General features: G+C 38.4%; 2 protein-coding genes across 2 annotated transcripts; both read left to right on the top strand.

Annotated features, from left to right (window-relative positions):
- Window positions 1-1817: 1817 nt before the first annotated feature.
- LOC149841794 (SEC-C motif-containing protein / OTU-like cysteine protease family protein) lies at window positions 1818-12543 on the top strand. The gene is made up of 11 exons (XM_090001166.1): window positions 1818-2025; window positions 2682-2776; window positions 2906-2981; window positions 5343-5492; window positions 6490-6551; window positions 8351-8435; window positions 8558-8707; window positions 8908-9037; window positions 11529-11653; window positions 11744-11841; window positions 12145-12543. The coding sequence occupies exons 1-11, from the start codon at window positions 1966-1968 to the stop codon at window positions 12272-12274; spliced, it is 1161 nt and encodes a 386-aa protein (XP_089857292.1). The 5' UTR covers window positions 1818-1965; the 3' UTR covers window positions 12275-12543.
- An 859-nt stretch (window positions 12544-13402) lies between these two features.
- On the top strand, window positions 13403-22084 carry LOC149841793 (putative E3 ubiquitin ligase SUD1). The gene is made up of 9 exons (XM_089998694.1): window positions 13403-13776; window positions 14809-15501; window positions 16199-16954; window positions 17070-17281; window positions 17404-17781; window positions 20043-20200; window positions 20330-20493; window positions 20619-20765; window positions 21284-22084. The coding sequence occupies exons 1-9, from the start codon at window positions 13555-13557 to the stop codon at window positions 21794-21796; spliced, it is 3243 nt and encodes a 1080-aa protein (XP_089854820.1). The 5' UTR covers window positions 13403-13554; the 3' UTR covers window positions 21797-22084.
- The last annotated feature ends 991 nt before the right edge of the window (window positions 22085-23075 follow it).

Below are 23075 nucleotides of genomic sequence, written 5' to 3'. Positions count from 1 at the left end.
TAGGCTACATCCCGCTTTTTAGAAAAAAAAATATGGGTGTTTGACATTTAATATAACATAGTGCTTAAATTTTTAGATTCTCCCAATTCGTGATAAGCTTCTTTGTGTCTCTTCAGGAGAAGCTTCATCTCATGTTGATGACACTCTTTAAGAAAAGAAAGAATATCGAACATAAATTGTCAAACGTTGTTATGTTTAAGGTAAAAAAAAGTAGAGACATTGAAGAGAAAGGCATAACAATTACGTGTGGTTGTCGTACATTGCCACTGATGCTTGTATGAGGCCCATGATCGATTTTACAGTTACAATGTTGATCTTGAGAAGAAAGGATGCTCTTATGAACAATGACATATGAGTGAGATTCTATGTGAACATGCATTTTGTATGAGGGCAAGTTACCGAAAGATTACTGCGAAGAGTACTTAAGTTAAATAATATCTAGATACATATCATATATTTTTATTCTTTCTGATGGTTAATAATGACCCATATAATACTCAATTGATTCATATTTAAATTTATCCACCAAAGATGATGCATCCACCAGGGCGATCCAAGAAGAAAAACAACACTAAAGGATGTTGTGCCATACAAATACAATATGTGTGGTAAAGTTAACCATGACAAGTGAAAGCATGCATACCAGAATGTTTAAATACCTTTTGTTGCAAAATGTGTGTGTGTTTTTCTATGTGCTTGTTAAGGATTGTTGAACAACAATGCTTTTATGTATTTTATCGAGAGTCTTATGTCTCCTATATATAATTTAGGTCTTTCACAATATGTCACCTAAAGAAACATATGACACTAAAAAGGAAACCAATAAAGTCCTACCTCGAAGCACATATCCAATTGCGGTAAGATGTATAATAAAACAAGTTATGCATGTATATAATTAATTATATTACGCGTACATGTTTATATTTAATTGTAATTGATCATGATGACAACCAACCAGTGAGCACTTTGTTGCACAGAGAATGAAATTGAAATGGATACTTTGTTTAAGGTATCATTCATGATCCAGAGCATATCCGATGTGCTTGTATGCTTGAATTATTTTAGCAATCCCGATCAATATGGAGCTTCAAAAAAAAAAAAATTATATATATATATATATATATATATATATATATATATATATATATATGACAAGGAACCTGTCGAGACATAAGTCTCATTTAGGCATGTCAATTTCTTGGATTTTATAATATCCGATTAATCATATCTGATATTAGCTAATTCTAGCCGATTCCTAACCGTTTGCATCTCATAATCATTATGAGACCTCCCACGAGGCAAGCCAACCGATATGATCTTTTGGAATGGATCTTGGATAAGATGAGGTTCCACCATCTTACCAAGCACCACCTTGACTACAGGTGACTTCATTGAAGTAGGCTGTCAAGTGTCAATTGGTTGGGTTTGTACTAGATACCCAATCCTACTCGAACTCAAAACTTTTTGGTATGGGTATAAAATTGCTGATCATATTTGGGTCGACCAGAACCTGATGAAAGCAATATGTAAGTCGGGTTTGGGTCATGATTTTTACTTGGTACCCGGCTTGGTTCAGCTTTTTTGTCGGGTATCCACCCGAGCGAGCTGAATTTTTTAAGTAAACATCTAAAATTATAGAGATCCAAGTTTGAGATTTCATTTTCCTGACCTAGAAAATCCGAACCGACAATTTGTTATTTGAGCGGGTGTGAGTACACTGTGATGAGTCGGGTACCCGACCCGTTGATTGGAACCAATTAGATACGGTCTCTGTGGCATTTTTTTTCCGCGGAAATCCGCCGATCCAAACACTCCCTGAGGGAAAGGAAAGAAACCCTCTCTCTCTCTCTCTCTCTCTCTCTCTCTCGCCTTCCGCTCCCTCACACTCGTCTCTGACCGCATGGACTGTCGCTCACCGGACCACGAATTGGAAGCAGCAGCGGCGGTGGCGGCTAGGGTTTCAAGATGGTTCAGGCGAAGGCGAAGAAGCACCAAAAACCCAAGCTCAAGAAGCAACCTCCACCGGTCCCTCCTCTCTCTCTATCTCTCTGCGTGCGTGTCAGAGAGTGAATGCAGAAACCCTAGAAACAATAAGCCTTAAAGTGGGTGTTTATATGCATCGACTTATCCAGAAAAGATGGATAAGTTCTGAAATTGGGTCTTAACCAAGTCGTGGTTTCCTAAATGATTCTACTTTTCCAGATAAGTTAGTGCATTCAAACACCCTTTAAGCACCTCTATGAATGGGTGATGCGAATTCGTCTAGATTGTTTGACAGGTTCTTGTTTCCAGTAATATTTGGGTGCGTACTTTTTCCCCAGATTTTTTATATGTCAATTGCTATAGCTCCGTGTCAGGTTATGCATGTAATCGATCACGATTTTTTGATAATTTATTTTTAATTTTGTTTTCCTTAAAGGTAGCTTCGTATCCAAGTTTCGCGATTATGAATCTTGTTCGTTTCTAAATAAGGCATAAAATACGCACCCATGTGGTCTCATTTACTTGATTAAAACGATTTTTACTTACCCATTAACAAAATTATGGGTTGAAGCACTCCACTGAGTTGATGGTGATAAAAAAATATGATTAATTTTTGTTACTCGTAGATTGTTTTTGTATTTCGGATGATTAATGCACCTTTCCTGTTTCTGCTGTATTCACTTATTCTTTGTGTACAGGGCAAGAAAAATGGAAAGCCAGATAACATTGCTCAGTTAGATGCGCTTGGGTTGAAAATGATTCCATTGGTTGCGGATGGGAACTGTTTCTTTCGGTCAGAATCTGACTTTATTTTCGTGCTTCATGATGTTTCTTAGAGTCATTTCGTTGCTAATTGCTTGTAATGTGGCTACCCGAGTTTGAACTGAGATCTGTTTGTTCTTCTTGTTTTTATCATCTACAGCGGTATTGCAGATCAGTTAGAAGGCAATGAGGAAGAACATGGAAAATACCGCCGCATGGTGGTTGAGTATATCATGGTATGCATTCATTTTTTTGTTCCAGTGGAATAAGTGTGTATCTTTTGTTCCATAGAAACAAACTTAAAGGTCCTATTTCATCTCAGTTTTAGGATCTACTTTGCATTCTTGATCCATTGAAGTTGCTCTTCTATATGAGATATCTGTGTTGCTTTTTCCATTCCACATTATATCTATGTTTGTATGGGAAGTTGTACCATCTGGGGTAGTTTATTTACTTTAATGTTATTGTAATAAGAGTTTGATTGTGATAAGAAAAACTTGTACATATACATCCACTTTATGAAAATAATCTGCGTAGCATTATGAATCTCTGGGGAATGCCATTAGGCAATCTTTGTTGTAGCCTCAACGTGATTGTGGCATGGGGGGCCATATGATGAAGCTAGTTATTGCCACACAAAACAGAGGATGGGCTAGATGAGAACTCAACCATAAGGGTGCATTTGATTGGCTGGACAAGCGCCGCTTGGACAAGCTGGGTGGCGTTTGTCTATAACACACCAGTTGCACCCCTAGGGGTGCAACTGGTGCTCTGTCATGCACATATCAAATGCAGGACGCCTGCCATTGGGGCTGCTTTGTCCCTGCTGCGGTGGTAGCCCATTGTGGAGTGAGGGTGATGATGGAGGAGAATTATGGGGGAATTAGGACCGACTAGAGGGGAATTGGAAGGAACAGGTGGGTCGGCTAAGTGGAAGAAGAGGGAAATTGTGGGAATTGTGTGGAAATGTGAAGAAATCCCAATTGAGAGGAACTCAATTGCACCAAATCCCTAGCTAATGCTAGAACCAAATCTACTCCAAGGGAATTAAAGGGCCAAAGAGAGATAATTCTCATTCAAAGTAAGAAGATGATCACTACAAATGACCTAATGAGCCCATTTATAGGCAAACTTAGTCCTAAAACACCAAGGTACCCATCTCTAGAACCCCAATCACCCCATACACACCCTCCATGGGTCTTGGAGCCAAAATACATGAGTGAGAGGATCCAAATACAAAGGTGACTTTCCCCAAGTATATCCATGGTCCAATACCCCTTTATTTGTGTCTTGGATCCAATACGTGACATGAGAGACCCTAAAATACAATTCAATACCCTACATATTACTAGTAGACCCAATCCAATACAAAAGCATGCTATCAAGTGGGGTTTGTCCCGTGTGTCAAAAATGTCCTAAAAGTCCATATAAATGTGACTAGATCACTAGACTTAGCCTGGATTTTCTGGAAGAGAAAGAGTGGTATTGAAGGTTCCTCGATTGTGCAATTGACAAATTTTCCAATTCTAAAGACTTCAAGTGTTCTTTTATACAGGACATTGCCTTGTCCATTGTGATAAATCTCAACATTTGCCTACATATGAGGCAATGATAGTTGGTATTTGATCATTTATAAAAACACACTACATAATGTACTTGTTTTTTTTTTTTGCATAGTTACCGGAAGCTTCTTGCTATATGGGAAAGCTCACTTTGGAAGCGGAAAACTATTCACTTCCTCAAAAGAAGCGGAAGCTTTGGGAAATCCGCTTCTAAAATATGGGAAACTCGATTCCCTTTAGTGAGAAACACACATCCTCCTCATTTCCAAAACCGATTCCCTTTCGCTTTCTTAATGTTTCCCTCTTGCTTCTTGTCATTTCCCACTCACTTTTCCCTAACTTCTACGTTTTTCATATTAAAAGGTAATAATTTTTTATAACAAGTTTTCATGTTGGTTTTATATGATTTTATACTTGTGTTCATGTCATTTTTTATTTGCTTTTGCCGTCCCTTCATATTTCTTTATATGTGTTTCTTTTTTATTTTTCATGCGCTTGAATAATCGCTTCACAACCATATCCCGCTTCTCGCTTCATACTACCTTTTTAGCACTCGCTTTCCCGCTTCTGCTGCATGCATTGCTTCTCATATCCATTTCATTTCCTGGTAACTATGGTTTTCTGTATATTCTTATTTAGGATAAATTTTTTTATTAGATCCTTTTTTCATGTTATTTGACCATAATCATGGTTTATCACTCGTCGTTCCTTTATTTTTTTACTCATAAAGAAATCCTTTATTTTTTTTGATATTTTCTTATTTGATTTAGCCCATCCTGTCATAATTAATTTTGCATTTTTCCAAGCTCGGTTTATATGTTTCATAGAAAGCTGCCATAACTGTGTTCTATTTCTTCCTTTTCAGGGGGAAATTTCTTATTTGATCATTACAAATCGTGATAGCCCAATTTGTTGGCTCATGTTCATTATTGATGATAATTGGATCTTCATAAACAATTTGCTGTACGGACCTACATCTTCAATAAATAAATAGCTTATCTGAGTATTTCTAATGGCAGGTTTGTTTCTTGACAGAAGCATCGCGAGGAATTTGGGCCTTTTATTGAGGATGATGTACCATTTGATGAATATTGTCAGTTGATGGAAAAGGATGGTACATGGGCAGGTCATATGGAAATCCAAGCCGCTTCCCTTGTTTGTCATAGCAATATTTGCATACATCGAGTGAGTGAAATATCTTTTTTCCATTTTTTCTTTAGCACTACTAAGCACAAAATGTAAAGTTTCAATATCATGATTGTTGATATTTTTAAAGAGTTTCAAATCATAAAGCAAATATAGTATCCTTAGTATACCTTACCAGTATATATTCTGATTGAGCATATGATATCTTTTACCCCTGAACAGCACTTAAATATTTGTAAGACCAAACATCAATATGGCAGTTCAAGAATTTGAACGTCTGAAATTGTAACCAAGAGCTTATTTCCATTATGTAGGTTTTAAGAGATAATTGAAGATAATGCATGGATTTCACATACGTGCACACACATTTACCGCGTACTTTTGAATATGAAAATCAATTTTGGTGCAGATGAGTACGACACAAAGTACGTACCTAGAGTTTTTGATGTCCTACCAATGGTGTAAGCTTAAGGGCTCCATAGTGGGCACACCTCTGACGCATCACCTACTCATTTTGAGGCATGAGGTACAAACCTCCCTTGACAGAGGTTTAAGATCAGGAAACTGCGCATTCTACTCAAGTCTAGGCCTCATGTCTTGCCTAGGTTTGCTTGCATAGGTTCATCGCTTTATTGCAAATGATTTATATAGTATGAGAGGTGGGTTGTGTTAAGGAATTCATTGATCACTTGGTGCAATCCAAAGATGATACTAATTCAATTTGCTTTAGTTGCAACTGCGGATTTGGACTTTGGGCATCTGGCCATTCCATACAGAACACTTGAGTCCTGAATCAGGTCACCAGTACCTTGGGTCATAGAGTTAATTGTATATAATATATTTTTGTCGCAAGTGGGAACATCTGGTTCTTGCTCAACATCATTTTACTAATCAATGCTACTATTATAAATCTTTGATTGAGTAGGATAACTGTGTTTGTGTTAACTGGACGACATTCTCACATCTGGTTAAGCTGCTTGAACTAATTTTTGTGACAAGAGCTTGTGATTTATTTGCTCGTATGCTTATAATGCAGAGTATGTCACCTCGCTGGTACATAAAGAATTTCCCTGACCATGGAACTCCCATAATTCACTTGTAAGTAACTCCCATATTTAATTACAGTTTCTTTTCTTGGAAACTAGCAACTGCTGGATCGAGTTTTGATTATTGTCCTCTTTAAACTCTATGAATAATTGCTGTATCCTGCTGAATTGTTATTGCTTCAGTTGCAAAATAGTAATGTAATTGACTCAATGAGGTCTTGGAGATGAATTTTATCAATTTGTACACTGAAAGTGTTTGATTTGTATGCTGAAATTCATCCCTTTTACGCTTATGATAACACAGAAAACTTATTTTTTCACTATAGAGGCAGAAGATTGTTGCTATTGGTCCTTCATGTCATTGGAAATCTGCTTATCGTCTCATCTTTTGTAACCCCCTTTGTTCCAATATTATTATTATCTTTGGCTGATGTTTCAAAGACAAACAAACAAACAAAAAAAATTAAAAAAGATAAAATTCATCCTTATGCACATTTTGTGACTGTTGATAAAATTGGCTATCTAGAAATGAGAACTCACCAACTGATGATCAGGCATAGATCAACATTTCCTTCTTGTCATTTGTTTTTTTTTCTTAATTTGTATTGCAGATGCTTTATACCCGTTGAGCAGACAGGTTATCAAGCCTGTGAGGACTCATAACAGTGTAGTCATCTCATATGTCTTTATGTTATTAGCCATTTTTGTTATATAACTGCAACACTCATTTTGGTTCTCTATTTAAAGCAAGCAATGCCGGTCATTTGAACTATAGTTATTGGATTCTCTACCGTGGGTACGACTTGTGGTCCTCAATTGTTCCAATCATATGATTTGCTGGTTTTGTTCAAATGTACCTACACTACCCTATCATAGTTTTTGGGTCATGGCAACTTTGCAACATGCAATGAACAACCCTTACAATCTAGATAGCTGCTTATGGTAAAACCCAGAGTTATCGGAAGCTTCTTAGATAGGTGGGAAACCCGCTTCCCGGAAACTTGGTTCAGAAGCACCATACTCCTCTCTTCAGAAGCACACTATTCCTCACTTCCGAAACTTGATGAGAACCTCAAAGCTCCCACGCTTCTCTTATGCTTTCCACATGCTTCATATATTCTTCTTATATGTTCTCTTACTCAACTTTTCATGTTTTTATGTGTTTTCTCTCTCTTCTCAGTCACTTCCATGTGCTTTCTCTAAATTGGTAGTCATCGTTTTTAAATTTTGTTAAAAATGTAATTCTTACGCTAAACAATCATGAAATTTAGTATTAGTCACTTTTATTTTAGTTTTTATTTGTGTTTCATTTTGATTCCCATTCATTTCTTATATATGTATATATATTATTCCTCCCTTCTCGCTTCCGCTTCCCGTATCATTTCCCGCTTCCACTTCCTAGTCTGGCAACCTTGGTAAAACCTGACTTGTTTTTGTGCCTTCTAAGATGTTAGGTATGTATCTACCTGCTGAAAAAAAGTCGGATACCATACGAGCAGTAGCTGAGTAAGAGTATTTCTCTACTAGCTCTGAGGAGTTTGACCTTTGGAATGATCATTCACAATCTTATCAAGGTCATCTTTGTTTTTTAGAGGCTTGACTTTTGGAACAGCAAAACTGTAGAGCATAACTACTTAGAACTTTGGTTGCTGATGTAGTCACTTATTTGAGTTTGACCTGTAGGCATTTTAGTTATAGAGAATTTTAGTTATATGATTTATTCTCTTCTGCTGATTTGGGGTATTTCAATGTTTTGCGTTAAATAAAATTTCTGCTAGTAATGTGCTTTGTGAGTCTTGTATTTATACTTGATATTTTCCTTACAAAGAAATGCTTTTGTTACCTCGACAGATCTTATCATGATGGGGAGCATTATAATAGTGTTCGGTTAAAAGAAGACCCCTGTGATGGGCCAGCTAAACCAATCATCATTGAGGTTCATAACTGTCATCAAACATGTGCTTTTGTTGTGGGAATGTTAAGAACTTTCTTGTGCTTTCATACCTTTAAGCTCAATATGGGACTGACTATTGGTATCTTTTACCACTCTCCCGCTAGGCTGATGCTGATCTTTCTGCTTCCAGTCAAGCCAAAGTTTCAGTCAAAAAGGCTAAATCTATGAATAGTGGAAGGGCAGTTGTTGATCCATCAGCAATCAAAATTGTTATGAGTGGTAGTGGATGTGAAGATCTCAAACGAGTGGAACAGGTATAGGTTTTCCTCCATTTTATTGGTAGCCATATATCATGGCCCACAAACTATTGTTTTCGGCTTTGTTGAAGGCTTGATTTGGAATCTTGAGAAGATTTCTTCATTTTGATTTTCAATGCACTAATCGGCATTGCATTATCTGAACAGAAAGCATATAAACCTTCACTTAAACAGGGATACTTCGTGTCCCAATGCAGGTCTTGCAGGAAGTGCATGGAAATGTTGATGCTGCTATTGAATTTTTGGTAGCAGAGGGTGCTGATGAAGCTACAACTCAAATTGATGCTAATGAAGCTACAACTCCAAATGATGCTACAAATTGTGCAAGTATGATTCCTATGATTTTTTTCGGTTATCTTTAGTTATAATGAACCCTTTTTGCAGTTGCAAGTGTCTTTTATTTATCAATCCAAAAGGCATTGTTCATTTGGGTTTAAGTGTGCTGTACAGCTGTTCTTATCCTTTGTGTTGTGCATGACTAATAACTAATGATTGTTTGGTCGAGACCTATTTTGAACTTGGGTGTCCTTTCGAGTGAGTGATTCAATTCTTTAAGGTATTAGTACCTTGGTTTGGATCATAGTCACAAATCTCGGCGAATTTTTCATTTTCTCGCAAAAAAAACATGAGAAAAATGATCGCCGAAATTTCTGTGTTTTGAACACGATATTTTCAAAATTCACCTATATTAAAATTCTTGCGTTTTGCAAGTTTTTCAATAAAATGTGAATAAAATGGCCAATGTTTTTCCCAGCCAGAAATATTCATTTCAAGGGCTTTTAGGCATTGAGCCATTTTTCATGCTAAAGAAAGACACCTCTCTCCGCCTTCGATATGGATTTATTCTTAACCCTCTTTCATTCAACTCAAAAAGAATTAACCCCCCCCCCCTCAAAAGAAGCTTATCTGATAAAGGCTCTAGTGCAACTTTGTGAAGCCCGTTCCTCACTATCTCTCTCATGGCTTAGGTTAGGGCAAGGCCCCAAACCCTCAGAAACACCATATCTAGTACCGATCATGCCGGCAAGTGTGTGTGTGTGTGTGTGTGTGATGATTTGGGAGGAGCCATTGCTCCTCCTGTTTCTCATGCAGGAGATGGAATGGATTGAGTTTCCATCCGGCTCCGCTTGGCTCTCAACATTGAGGGGGGGAAGGTTCATCGTCCCGTGTGAAGTTTGAACCCTCCCCCTTTTTGAGTTTTGTTCAGTAAAAAAAAATAGAAGGAGAAATATATGGGGTGTGCCCATAAGGACCATGACCCCATCTCCCTCTCTATCAAAAATGGTATGGGTGGGAGAAGGTTCACCGACTCACCACTGATGAACCCTTCTCCTGTTCTGCAAAATGAAAGTGGATGGTGAGTGATCAACTCATGATTCCCTTTCCTTTGTCCTTCATCTTAAAATAAAAAGATAGACGAACTAGTTGATATTTGACTGTTATCGTTTTTAATAATTGTTGCTTTGTATTGGACTGTTTTTCATTGAAATTAAGCTCATTTATTATTTTAAATGTGGTTTTTAATTTATAATTGTTGCTTGATTGTGAATAGTTGGTACTTGATTTTTTTCTTTGATACTCAGCTCATTTATATATTGTTGCTAACAATTTTTAGTGCTTAGAAGTGTAAAATAATATGTTTTTCACATTTTCTATTTTTTTTCATTTTTTTCTTCTTTTTTAAATTGCCGAGATTTTCTCAAGATTTTTCTGAGAAAAATATTTTTTTTTTCAAAATCTCCCGAGATTTTCTCTTGCTGAGTAATTCCCGAGAACAATATTTGTGACTAATGGTTTGGATACTCTTCATCAATGTGCTGGTGAGTATGGTACCATGTTCATGTTGTCTATGTATAAATTACGTTTGTGTTTATGTCATCTTATTCCTTTGTACCTTCGCATCTTGTATGTATGTGTTCTGTATGCTTACCCTATATTGTACTTGCATTTCTGAGGTTCCTTATCATTGATGAATAGGTGTCTAATTATTAGTGAATATTGGAAGCTATTTTTGTTAAGCACTGTTATGGATTTTCCAGAGCCAGTTTTACAACATTCCCTACTAGGCCATTAGCTTGATCTTGACGAGTTTGAGATTTATTAGTCTCTCTCTCTCTTATTTGCCAACTGCCAATCACTTGGTTTTTTGGTGCACACATGGTGTAACATAAACATCTACATCCTGTGATAAACAATTCCTCGTTTTACTAGTATTTTCATCTTTGGGTACCTAAAGGCTTTCCTTAAATTCGATTTTTTGAACATCGCAAACCTTTGGTCCCTGTTAGTCTTCTAGGACAGCTTTGACCAGCATGGTTAGGTCCAATTTCAAAACTCTTCATCTTAGCTTGACTTGGTTCAGTCCAATGTTTAAACTCAAGGTAAGACTTATCTTTTGTTAAAAAGTTCATGAACTAACCAAACCCGACTTGTCCAGTGGTCCTTGTGGTTACATAAAACTCATTGAGACCTTCAAAATGGCACACTATGCCGAAATAGTAACATCAGATGAAAATAGTCAATTTACTAAAGAGTAAATCCAAGCTCAAGGGTCTTAGACCATGATGACACTTGGTTTTATATAGTTGGGGCCTAGTCAATGCACCTTGTTTACCCTAAATACCCTCTAAAAAAAAATCCTGTTTTGGCTCTAGATTTGTGGAAAAAGAAGATTAGTGAATTTGACCATATCTGCATCCTGCATAATTTTGGCATTAGTCTTCCCTATGTTGTATTAAAAGGTCTGAACATCCTTTTCCTTGTTTATCTGCATTTTCTTCTAATGAGTTTCTGATGTATATAATTTCATTCTGTCCAGGTTATTCCCAGAGTTCCACCAGTGAACAAACTGATGAGATTGATCAGAGTGCTAGCTGTGAAAGCAACGATATTGCTGATTCTGCACCAAAGAAAGATGAAAACGTCTTGCCCAATGAAGAGAAGGTTTCCTTTTGTTTTGCAATTTTTCATTGTTGCATCTCCTAGATGTCTTGCCATTATTTTGTTAATGTTTCTTCTCCCTGTTGGATGCAGAAAACCCCAAGAAATAAGGTTTGTCCTTGTGGTTCTAGAAAGAAGTACAAGGCTTGTTGCGGGGCAGCCGCAGGAAGATCTTTTGCACGAATTGAAATGTAAGCACCTCCTGAATTAATGATCCTCGTATCATTTGCTCACGTGTTATGTGCCATTTGAATGTACCTGTTTTGGCTGATTCATTACTTGTGATGCCTGTACATGAACGAACCGTTATATGTTTACAGCATGGATATGTTCTAGTTGTTCATCCTGTATTACTCGTGGTGACCCCATGTGCGAATGTTGCCTGTTTGCTATTCAATTACTTTTTATGGTGAAGAAAATTTATAAGACGGATGGAGCTTTTTGCTTTTTGCTTTTATGGTGGAGAGTTGATGGTCTTGTTGAATTTGTGCCAGGAACCAGAGAGTTGTCACAAACAGGATGAGGAAGGAGCAGGTTCGGCGTGGAAAGGCCGAAGCCCATTCTAGTGTTCTCGCACTTGAGTCTGATTCAGGACAGATTGATCTGGGAGCACTTTGTATCTGATCGAATGCGCCTGAGCCTGTGCTGTGCATGAGGGTGTTTACATGATTCTTTCAAATTCTTTCTGGTTCTTCTGTGCTGAAACTTGATTATTTTGTGGTAATCAGGTACTGCATTCATGCAGTGTATCACGTGAATGGCATTTGGTGGTGAAAGTATTATTAAGTTGAGGATGGTGAGATTACGGGTCATGCTGGGGCATGAACTTAGTTGGTGAGGCATGTACCCAAATGTGGCCAAATTTGGTTGAAATTTACCCTATTTTCTATTTGAAATAGAGTTCTTTTGTTCGATAGTCCAAGGCAACTGCCACCCACCCACCCACCCCCGATGTTCAACCGCACATTGGCTGGCTGCTGGTTGGTAAAACCCTTGAGGTCCTCCCTGCCCACTGGGGAGTACACCCAGCTTAGGTCTTGCGGCAAGAGATGCCACCCGTGGGTTTCAAACTTGTGACATCTCGTCAAGTTGGTGACATTCACAAGCCACCCCTACCAGATGGGCGGAGCCCATGTGGGCAAGAAATATAGAGTTACAAAGATCATCCTCTCCACTCCCACTTCTCAAAAGAAAAGAAAAGAATCAAAAGCAAGGAGTATAAGGATGTCTTGAAGTTTGAGGTCTTTAAGAGGGCCTCAAACCTTAAGACCGACTCTCCCGATCATCTGGGATCTTCGGATCCATGCTCACGAATATCAGTTTTATTTTAAAAATATTGTGATTATATATGGTGATACATTTAAAGAGGATAAAGTTCTATATAAAATTGTAGTACTTATAAAATATTGCTTATTTTAAAATATTATAATATTCCTAAAATAAAGTTCTGGGTGATTGGGTAAAAGATCTGGTTTGCTCCAACTCTTCACTTCCCACCAACCCAACCAATGCATCTTGTTTTAGGTTGGTGGACTTATGGATCAGCCCCTATGATAGGATTTGGGCCGAGTCATGTTTTCATGCCCTAGGCCAGAGCCAATTCTAAATGAACCTAGAATTCTATAGTTGCAGATCCGGATCCCAATTAAAACTTCAATTTTTTAAGAGACCCGTCTAATAAATATCCTATCATCCATCCAGAAGCCGTCGTTCCGAGTCCCGATTATATACTCGGATAATTCAGAAGAAAATAATAAAAGAAAAAACAAAAAAAAGAGGGAAGTAGAGGTGGAGGGGTTCGCTCGCGGTAAACGAACTGAATCGACAGGACGCGAAATCCCTCATCTCCCCCTGATTGTTAGGGTTTCGTCTTCTTCCTCGTCGTCGTCGTCGTCGTGTTGACGATGGAGATAGAGACGACGGCGGCGGAGCGGAGCGGCGTGCCTGAGAGTTTCAGGGGCATGAAGGAGGAAGAAGAGGAGGAAGACGTCTGCCGGATCTGCCGGAACCCAGGAGACGCCGACAACCCACTGCGCTACCCCTGCGCCTGCAGCGGCAGCATCAAGTACGTCCACCAGGATTGCCTCCTCCAGTGGCTCAACCACAGCAACGCTCGCCATTGCGAGGTACGTCTTTCTTTCACTCGATCGGTGTTTTCTCTCTTCCTCCTCCCTTTCGATATGATCATTTATCTCGGTTAATTATCTGAGACTTTTTGTTGCGGAAATGATAGGCTTCTTTTTCCTCTGTTTCCATTGCTAATTGCTTCGCTAGGGTTAGGTTTTTTATTGAAGGCTTGTGTGCTTAATGCGGTGCTTGATCCTTGTTGTGATAGTTAGGTTATTCGTTCTGGTGCATCTGTTCGTTTTGCGTTGGAAATTTAGCAGGTGAAAAACCCTAGGATTCTTTACGTAATGAGCGGTCTCGGGTTGATTAGTGTACTTCGTCTTCGATTATGTGCTTCGCATTTTCTTCCTCTGGGCGTTGATGATCCATGTGACTGTTGAAAGGATTTTTGCAGTGAAAATTTGGTTAGGGTTTGATTCTGCTTTAGTTTGTGCCCTTGGCTTAGTTCACGTATTCAGAATAGGTTTTACCCGTACAATTGTATGAGGAATTTTTAGGGGAATCGCATGGCTAGGTTCTTTTTTTTGTCTTAGGTTTTGCATTTATCTTTCTCTACTTCCAAACTTTTCTACAACAAGTTGTTTGGTTTTATGATTGCGGGATTAGATTATCCTTCTTTTGTCTCTAACTTTATGAGGTCCATTTTTCCTTTCCTAGTTTGGGTTTGAGGTTCGTTTGCAAAGGGTTTTTCTCAATATTCTCTGAAGTGTATAGAAACAATGTCTCTTTTATTTTTTTCTCAATTTTGAGCTAGTTCGGTCTCCTTGATTTACCTTTTATCAGATTGCTATAGACATCCTTTTGCAGCGCCACCTTTGCCATTGTTCTTTTTTTTTGTTTATGCAAGGAAGTAATTGATTATCAACTTTTAAATGTATTATTACCCTGTTGCTTTTTTTGGCCATCTATGCCGTCTTGGTTGAGTATCTGGAGTAAGAATTTTCTGTATCCATTGGTCTCCTTGTGTATTTGAATCACGTTCTGAATTCTGTACTGAGATGTATGTGATGATTCTGTGAATATCCTTGCAGGTGTGCAAACATGCTTTTTCTTTCTCCCCGGTTTATGCTGAGAATGCTCCATCAAGGCTTCCCTTTCAGGAGTTTCTACTTGGGATTGCAATGAAAGCATACCATGTTCTTCAATTTTTTTTGCGCCTTTCCTTTGTGCTCTCAGTGTGGCTTCTTATCATACCCTTCATAACTTTCTGGCTTTGGCGATTGACTTTTGTGAGGAGCCTAGGTGAAGCCCAAAAGTTATTCTTGGGTCGCATTTCTGCTGCCTTAATTCTTACAGATTGCTTGCACGGGTTTCTACTTTCTGCCAGTATTGTCTTTATATTCCTTGGAGCTACTTCTCTGAGAGATTACTTTAGGCATCTTTGGGAACTTGGAGGACAAGATGCAGATAGAGAAGAGGACGCTATTGATAGGCAGGGTAATCGTGCAGTAAGGAGGCCTGGGCCTGGCAATAGGATTCAGCCTGGAGTTGGAAATGGTGATGCTGCTGCTGTAGGCCAAGGAATTGCTGGTGCGGGTCAAATGATTATTAGGAATGCAGAAAATGTTGCTGCCCGGTTGGAGATGCAGGCTGCTCGTCTTGAAGCTCATGTTGAACAAATGTTTGATGGCCTTGATGATGCAGATGGTGCAGAGGACGTGCCCTTTGATGAACTTGTTGGCATGCAAGGGCCAGTTTTTCATTTGGTTGAAAATGCAATAACTGTGAGTCCATCACTTATTTAGACTAAAAGCTTACCTGAGAGTAATGTTTTAATTATGGAAAATGTTAAGGTGATGGTTCTCAGTTCCCTTATCTGGGTGTAATGCAGACAGTAAATGTTTTTTTTCCTTATCTTCTCTATTCCTGATGTCCTTATCTTCTTCTTGAGGATCATCCCTTTTATCTCCGATCCGTTTTAAGGACATTCTGTCTGTCAGGCATATAATAGAACATTCTGAGCACCCATAACACATTTAGCAAAACTGCAACACAATACTTATTTTCGATGCTAAATTTCAAATCAGACATATATTACAGTTATGGCCTGCATTAGTGTTGAAGACTGATTCATTAATATCTGTTAGGTGAACTTTGCATGCAGTATAAATATTTAGATGCCTTATGAGGCAAAATTTTTAGGTCATCTCAGTGCAGGCTGCCATCTGGTCCTTATGCTGCTCCGTGGTCTCATCCTATTTTCTTTTGGTTTAGGGGAGGCAATATTTTGTTATCAGGTTATGCACTCCTTGGTGCTTGCTTTTGGCTTGTTGTTTATCTTAATCACTGAATAAACTGCATTTAAATAAATTAATAAAAGCTGTTGACCATCAACAAGCTTTGAGAGAAGCCATTTTTACAATTTTCCAGTTGGTAATTAGGTGGTTTATGGACAGTTCCTTGTTTTCATTTTGTTTGCAGGTTTTGGCAAGTAATGCAATATTTCTTGGAGTCGCAATTTTTCTTCCCTTTTCATTTGGGCGACTCTTAGTTTTCTATGCATCTCGAATTCTCTCCACATCCTCGAGCATGCTCAGTTCAACAGTTATGCCTCTTACAGAGTCAGCACTTGCTTTGGCAAACATCATGCTAAAAAATGCATTTGGCTCTGTTGCCAATATGTCTGCAGATGGTGTCACTGCTGCTTTAGCTGGCCAGGTTGCAGGTTCTCTCGATATGACCAGTCTAGTTGATGCTCCAAGCACCAGTGAATTGGACGTTACAAGCCTTTTAGGGGGGACAACATCAACAATTCGCCTTTCTGATGTCGCAACTCTTGCTGTTGGTTATATGTTTATATTTTGTGTGGTTTTCTTTTACCTAAGCCTATTGGCTTTGATCCGCTACAGCAGGGGTGAGCCGTTCACCATGGGCAGGCTTTATGGACTTGCTTCTGTAGCAGAAGCAATTCCATCTATATTGAGGCAATTTTTTGCTGGAATGAGGCATTTGATAACTATGGTTAAGGTTGCCTTTCTGTTAGTCATAGAGCTTGGGGTCTTTCCATTAATGTGCGGTTGGTGGCTGGATATTTGCACAATCAAGATGTTTGGGTCTACAGTTGCACAGCGGGTTGAGTTCTTCTCAATCTCGCCCTTGGCAAGCTCCTTGATCCACTGGGCTGTAGGGATCGTCTACATGCTGCAAATAAGCATTTTTGTTAGCCTTCTTCGAGGGGTACTTTTTACAATTGCTTGTTTATAAGCTTGCATGATTTTCTAGTGTTTGGCAGATGCAATATTATGGGCATATCTACTACTGTTCTAACTTATTTTTTCATTGCTTAATGTAGGTTTTGCGCAATGGCGTTCTATATTTTCTTCGTGATCCTGCAGATCCTAATTATAATCCATTCCGTGATTTAATTGATGACCCTGTGCACAAGCATGCACGTCGGGTTCTTCTATCAGTCGCTGTTTATGGGAGCTTGATTGTAATGCTGGTATTTTTGCCTGTCAAGCTTGCCATGTATATGGCGCCATCTGTCTTCCCTTTGGATGTTAGGTAAGTTTTCTACTTTATGCTGAAGTCCAAATTTTCCCTCTGCTGTTCTCTATGAACTGGTTTTAAGTAGTGTCCTTTTTCCCTTGTTGAATATGACTTCAACTGTTTCTGTTGATTTGCAGTCTATCTGATCCTTTTACTGAGATACCAGCAGATATGCTCCTTTTTCAAATCTGTCTGCCATTTGCTATGGAACACTTCAAGCCTCGGACAACAATCAAAGTAGTTCTTCGAAGATGGTTTAGTCTAGTTGGTTGGGCTCTTGGATTAACCGAGTTTCTGCTGCAAGGACCTGAAGATAATAGTGGACAGGAAAATGGAAATGCAGGCCACGTAAGGGAAGAAAGGCTGCATGATGTGCAACGAGCTGGTGTTCAATTGCATGAGAGAGCGTTGGTAGCTCAAGCAGCAAGGAGGGATCCTGACAGAGTAGCACATAGGGCCAGAAATTTGGACATTGCTGAAGCATCAGATGGTGATGAACAGGCTGATGCTGAAGAGTGAGTCTTCGAGAACTGTCTTTAATGTGTAATTCTTTTGTAAGTAGTAGCATTTTGTCAACATGTAAGGCTTATTTTCTACCCTGATAGTGCATTCAAATCCCATGCTCTTACTCCCTTTTTTCACTATTTCAAAGAATTATTACATGTGTGCAGCATTCCACACTTTATTAGTCTGTGAGCTATGCTCTCCATAGATTCAGCAGCAAGATTTTAAATTTGATTCTCTCTCCCTCTCCCTCTCTCTTCGTTCAATACATTGGGAGAATAATTCCATTTATTTTATTTTTAAAAATGTCTGTGTTAAGTGGTTTTCAACTATATATGTAGCTTATATTTTTATTTTTCTTGTAATTATTTTCTTTCCAGTTCAGCCTCACATAGTAATAGATTGATATCTCAGTTTTAAGTCTCTCTCTCTCTCTCTCTCTCTCTCTCTATATATATATATATATATATATATATATATATATATATATATATATATATATATATATATATATATATATATAGGGTTAATATTTGGTGCTATTGAAGGCACAAAATTATATAGAACTATTGAGCTGGAAATCATAGGTTTTAGATTTCTTTTGTAGAATAAATCCTATGGATGTGATCTACAAGTATTGTTTAGTGGGAAATGACTTTTGAATCATATGAATGCGACACATAAGCAGGTTTTTTAAGGGCTTCAAAAATTAATGGCCTACAATGCACTAATATTTCATGACTCAAAAAATCATATTCTTGGATTGAAATAACACAATGCAAGGTTTGATCCTTAGCAAACAAACCATCCTGAACACATCTATGTGGTCAGATTAAGTCGATGAAGCTTGAACCCATGATTTCCATCTCAATAGTTTCATATAATTCTGTACCTTGAATATCACAAAATATTAACCCATATGTGTGTGTGTGTGATATTTGAAAATATCATGACATTATTGTGATATGATAAAATAAATTAAATAGGCAAAAGATTTGTGATATTTTAAAAAAAATAAGAAATGTGAAAATATGGTGATTACATCATAATGTTATTGCAATATTATCATGATCTTTACATAATACTTTAAATTTTGTACTGTTTCTTTTCTCTATATTATTAGCATGGGTTTTCTATTTTTTCTTTATCCTTTTGATATTGAAACTTCTTTGTCATTTATTTGCATTTAAGCAAAAAGATAGTTATATAAACCTATTCTTTTCTTTCTTATTCTGTTATATCATTTTTTCAATTGCTGAAATTTTCCAGAGATTTCTCCAAAAACATAGAAGATCCTGAGATTTTGCCTTGTTGAAATATAGTCAAGACCATACTATATATATATATATATATATATATATATATATATATATATATATATATATATCCTTGCAGTCAAACCACCCTGAAGTATTTTCTGCTTGGGAAAGTCCAATGACTGATGCAATACAAATGGGCTTTTTATGAATCCTTCAATTCCTAATATTCACCTTGTTCTGGTCTGTTATATATGTGCAGTTAGCTTACATTGCTTCTGGTTTACATCAGCTTTACCTATTTATAATAGATCATGAAAGTCCTTAATGCTTGAATCTTCACTGAAAGCCAAGACTAGAGACAACTTCTCGAAAAAATGCTGTGCATATGTGGTCAACTATGTCACATAGGTGCAGGTGCGGATGCGGCACTTTAAAAAAACTTGGGTTTAGGGGTGCAGGGAGGATATATATATAAATATAATTTTAACAGTTTTAAGTTAACACTACGTGTATGCGTGTGCATTTATGTATAATATAGATAAAACTGAACTTGGTTAAGGTTAACCGAATTTTCTTTTGGACAGAAATGGACCTCAGTGTGGTTGACTTCACCTCACACAAAGGAAGCCATGTCCAAGTGTTGCACCCGCGTGGGTGCCCGGTTAGAAAAGTCCGTGTTACATATGTGGTCAAGCATGTGATTACCCAATGGGTTCTGGATGAGCATTTAAACTGAACTTTTTTGAGTAAAGGCACCATAAATCCTTGGGTCTCTGCCTATGAAATTTGCTGACACCACAAAATCCCATTATTGAACACTACATTCAGTCAAGTAGTGAGTGGGCAGAATTTCCAGGAAATGGTTTTCTCCTGCATTTGTGTTGTTACCTCTTTTAGGAACCAAATACTTTTATGCCCTGTAGGTGTTTGACATGCTGATTTGGTGATAGATTTGTTCTTGATCCAACAAAGTTTGCTGTTACATTGATACATTTTTATGCGTCTATTGGCAGGTATGGTTTTGTTGTTCGCATCGTGCTGTTATTGTTGTTAGCATGGTTAACCCTACTTTTCCTCAACTCAGCCTTGATAGTTCTCCCAGTATCCCTGGGACGTGCAGTCTTTGGTGCCATTCCCCGGCTCCCAATTACTCGTGGCATCAAGTCCAATGGTAATGGCTGAGGAAATCGTTTCATCTTCAGGGTTCTTGTTTTCAGGGAAACTAATTATGGGCCCTTGCTTATTTCTTCAAACTTGTTTTTTTAGGAAACTAATTGCGTTGCCTTGTTTTTTCCTTCAGATATTTATACATTCAATATTGGATGTCATATTATGGGGCTTTCTATTGCTGGGATTAGATATTCCTTTGGATATCTCAGGGCTCGGAGGATTGGGGTTCTTCTGAACCAGATCTTTAAGTGGTGCGCTGTTTTGCTTAAAAGTTCTGTTCTCTTATCCATATGGGTGAGTCTGTTACTGCAAGAAATTTATTAAATTAGTTGCATCTAACATTTTGTGTTATATTTTGAGATTAGATTGCATTCATCATTTTGGTTTATAATTGTATATTAACTTGCTACCATATACAGATTGTTGTCATTCCAGTGCTGATTGGCCTGCTGTTTGAGCTGTTGGTGATAGTTCCACTGAGGGTGCCCGTGGATGAGAGCCCTGTTTTCCTTCTGTATCAGGACTGGGCGTTGGGGATCATATTTCTTAAGATTTGGACACGACTGGTAATTACTTGGTGTTTGCCGTTTGTGGCAATTATGTGGTTTTTATCATATTGCTAGCAGGCTAGGAGCTAGATTTTATTGCTAGCAAGTGTACCGTCTTGGATGCATAATATACGTGTGATCGTCATCATGGAGCATGACACCATCCTCATCCTCAAGGTCATCATCATGAATTATCAGCTTGTTGGGGCAGTCGCCAACTTCACTATCATTGTCGTTATTGTTGACATTATAATTGTTGTCACTGTTATATTGAGAGGTCTTATCTCAATGGATAAGTCATTGGTCTTTGGAAGTGGCATAGGTTCAAATCCCATTGTTTCTGACAAATTTCAAAAAAAAAAAAATTGCTGTCATTGTTGCTGTTGTCATCAGCATCTTCATGATCCGTCATCACTACCACCACTGTCATCACTACCACCACTGTCATCATCAACTTTTTTTTTGCATCCATCGAGTCCTTTGACAACTGACATAACTTGTATCACATTAATTTTATTTTGTTCATGTCTGGATAGGTTATGCTAGATCAGATGACTCCTCTGGTTGATGAGAGTTGGCGGATCAAGTTTGAGCAGGTAAGAGCAGATGGATTCTGGCGGCTGCGCGGTTTGTGGGTTTTGCGCGAGATTGTTGCTCCAATCCTCCTGAAGCTCTTGACAGCATTATGTGTACCGTACGTCTTTGCAAGGGGGGTGTTCCCAGTGCTGGGCTATCCGCTGATTGTGAACTCTGCTGTGTATCGTTATGCATGGCTGGGTTGTCTCCTCCTTTCCTTGATGTGCTTTTGTGTGAAGAGGTTCCATACCTGGTTCACCAACCTGCATAATTCTATAAGAGACGATCGTTACTTGATTGGGCGGAGGCTGCACAATTATGGCGAGGATGTTACGGAGACGAATGAAACGAGTATAATCCGAGAACGTGTGGGCAGTGCGAGCGCATCTGGTTTAGGCCAGCCTCTGCAAGAAGCTGATTTTGGTTTGCGATTGAGACACCATCAACGTCAACAAGAACACCTGGCAGCTTGAGAGAGAGAGAGAGAGAGAGAGAGAGAGAGAGGCTGTGGTGAAACGACTTGCTGCAGTTCCAGGCCCGCAAAGCCAAACGTGTATAGCAAAACTTCCAGCTTCTTTGGCCTATTGGTTGAATCATGTAGGTTGAGAAAACTGTAACATTCTTGGTTGTGGCTAAAAGAAGAAGCGTATCATAGGCTTTTTGTGTTCTTAGCTGAAGTAAATCTTGACCATGTATATTGACCAACATGAGTACGATCTTAAGTATTGCCTTAATCCACTGAAGCAGTCTTAAAAGCTCAATTTGGCCCTGAATTTTTACTCGATGGGGCGCTACATCTTGTCTCTCGTCTCTAATTGGTAGCTCTTTATCTCAATAAGGATGTTGGATATAAATTTATAGTTGGACTCGAGCGCCATCATCAGTAGTGTTGAATGACTCTTTGTTGAGATGCCCTAGCCTTTTTTTATTATTTTTACTCGGAGAAACTGTCCCAGGCGCAGAGACCTAGCTGCGTTGGCTCTGCCTGCCATGCTAATTGTCGCTGTCCTGTCAACATAAACTCCAAGAGTTTACCCGTCCACCCCAGGCAGTTGGAGGGTGACACCCATGGGATTTTAACATAGGCTGCTCGTCAAATGGCCTAAGCCTCATCCCACTGGGTCAAACACCTTGGCTTTAGGTGCTCTAGCCTTTTAGTGAAGTAGTTGTAAGAGAACTGTCAATCCAGCAGTTTTTAATACACTCGCTTTTGTCATGTCGTTTGACGCATTTGCTTCTCATACATACTTATTGGGTATTGTGGACGATGAGCTTCACCAAAGGTTGGGCTGGTAAACGAGGTGACCATGGTATGTTCAAGAGTCATTTCTTTTGCTTAATGTGATCTCAAGCTTGAGTCTGAGTTTGTCCTTTCAGGACTTTGTGCCTAATGTAAGCTCACTCACTACGAATGTAACCTGAGCTTGAATTCAGAAAAGTACAAACTTTTGTAGAGGGAAAAAAAAACTTTGAGACTTCTAGTTGGGCATTACTTATACAAGTCGCTACCCAGAACACTGGATCTGCTTCCAGCTCAACAACCTTTGTTTAATCTTATAGCTCATTTGACTAACCGGTTCAGTTGGCATAACGAGCTTATACCGAGTTAAATATTAGAAAATTTTATGAAAACACGCCTAACTTTGTCCTCTTTACAAATGCATGCCTAAAGTTAGGCGTGTATTTGCAATACTTTAAAAGTTAGGCATGTGTTTGTAAATAGTCAAAAGCAATGCGTGTTTTTGTAAATAT

This window comes from Nuphar pumila, chromosome 3 (genome assembly GCF_984573655.1).
Source record: "Nuphar pumila chromosome 3, dmNupPumi1.hap1.1, whole genome shotgun sequence".
In the NCBI taxonomy this organism is placed as follows: domain Eukaryota; kingdom Viridiplantae; phylum Streptophyta; class Magnoliopsida; order Nymphaeales; family Nymphaeaceae; genus Nuphar; species Nuphar pumila.
This window is presented reverse-complemented; position numbering and strand designations above follow the sequence as displayed.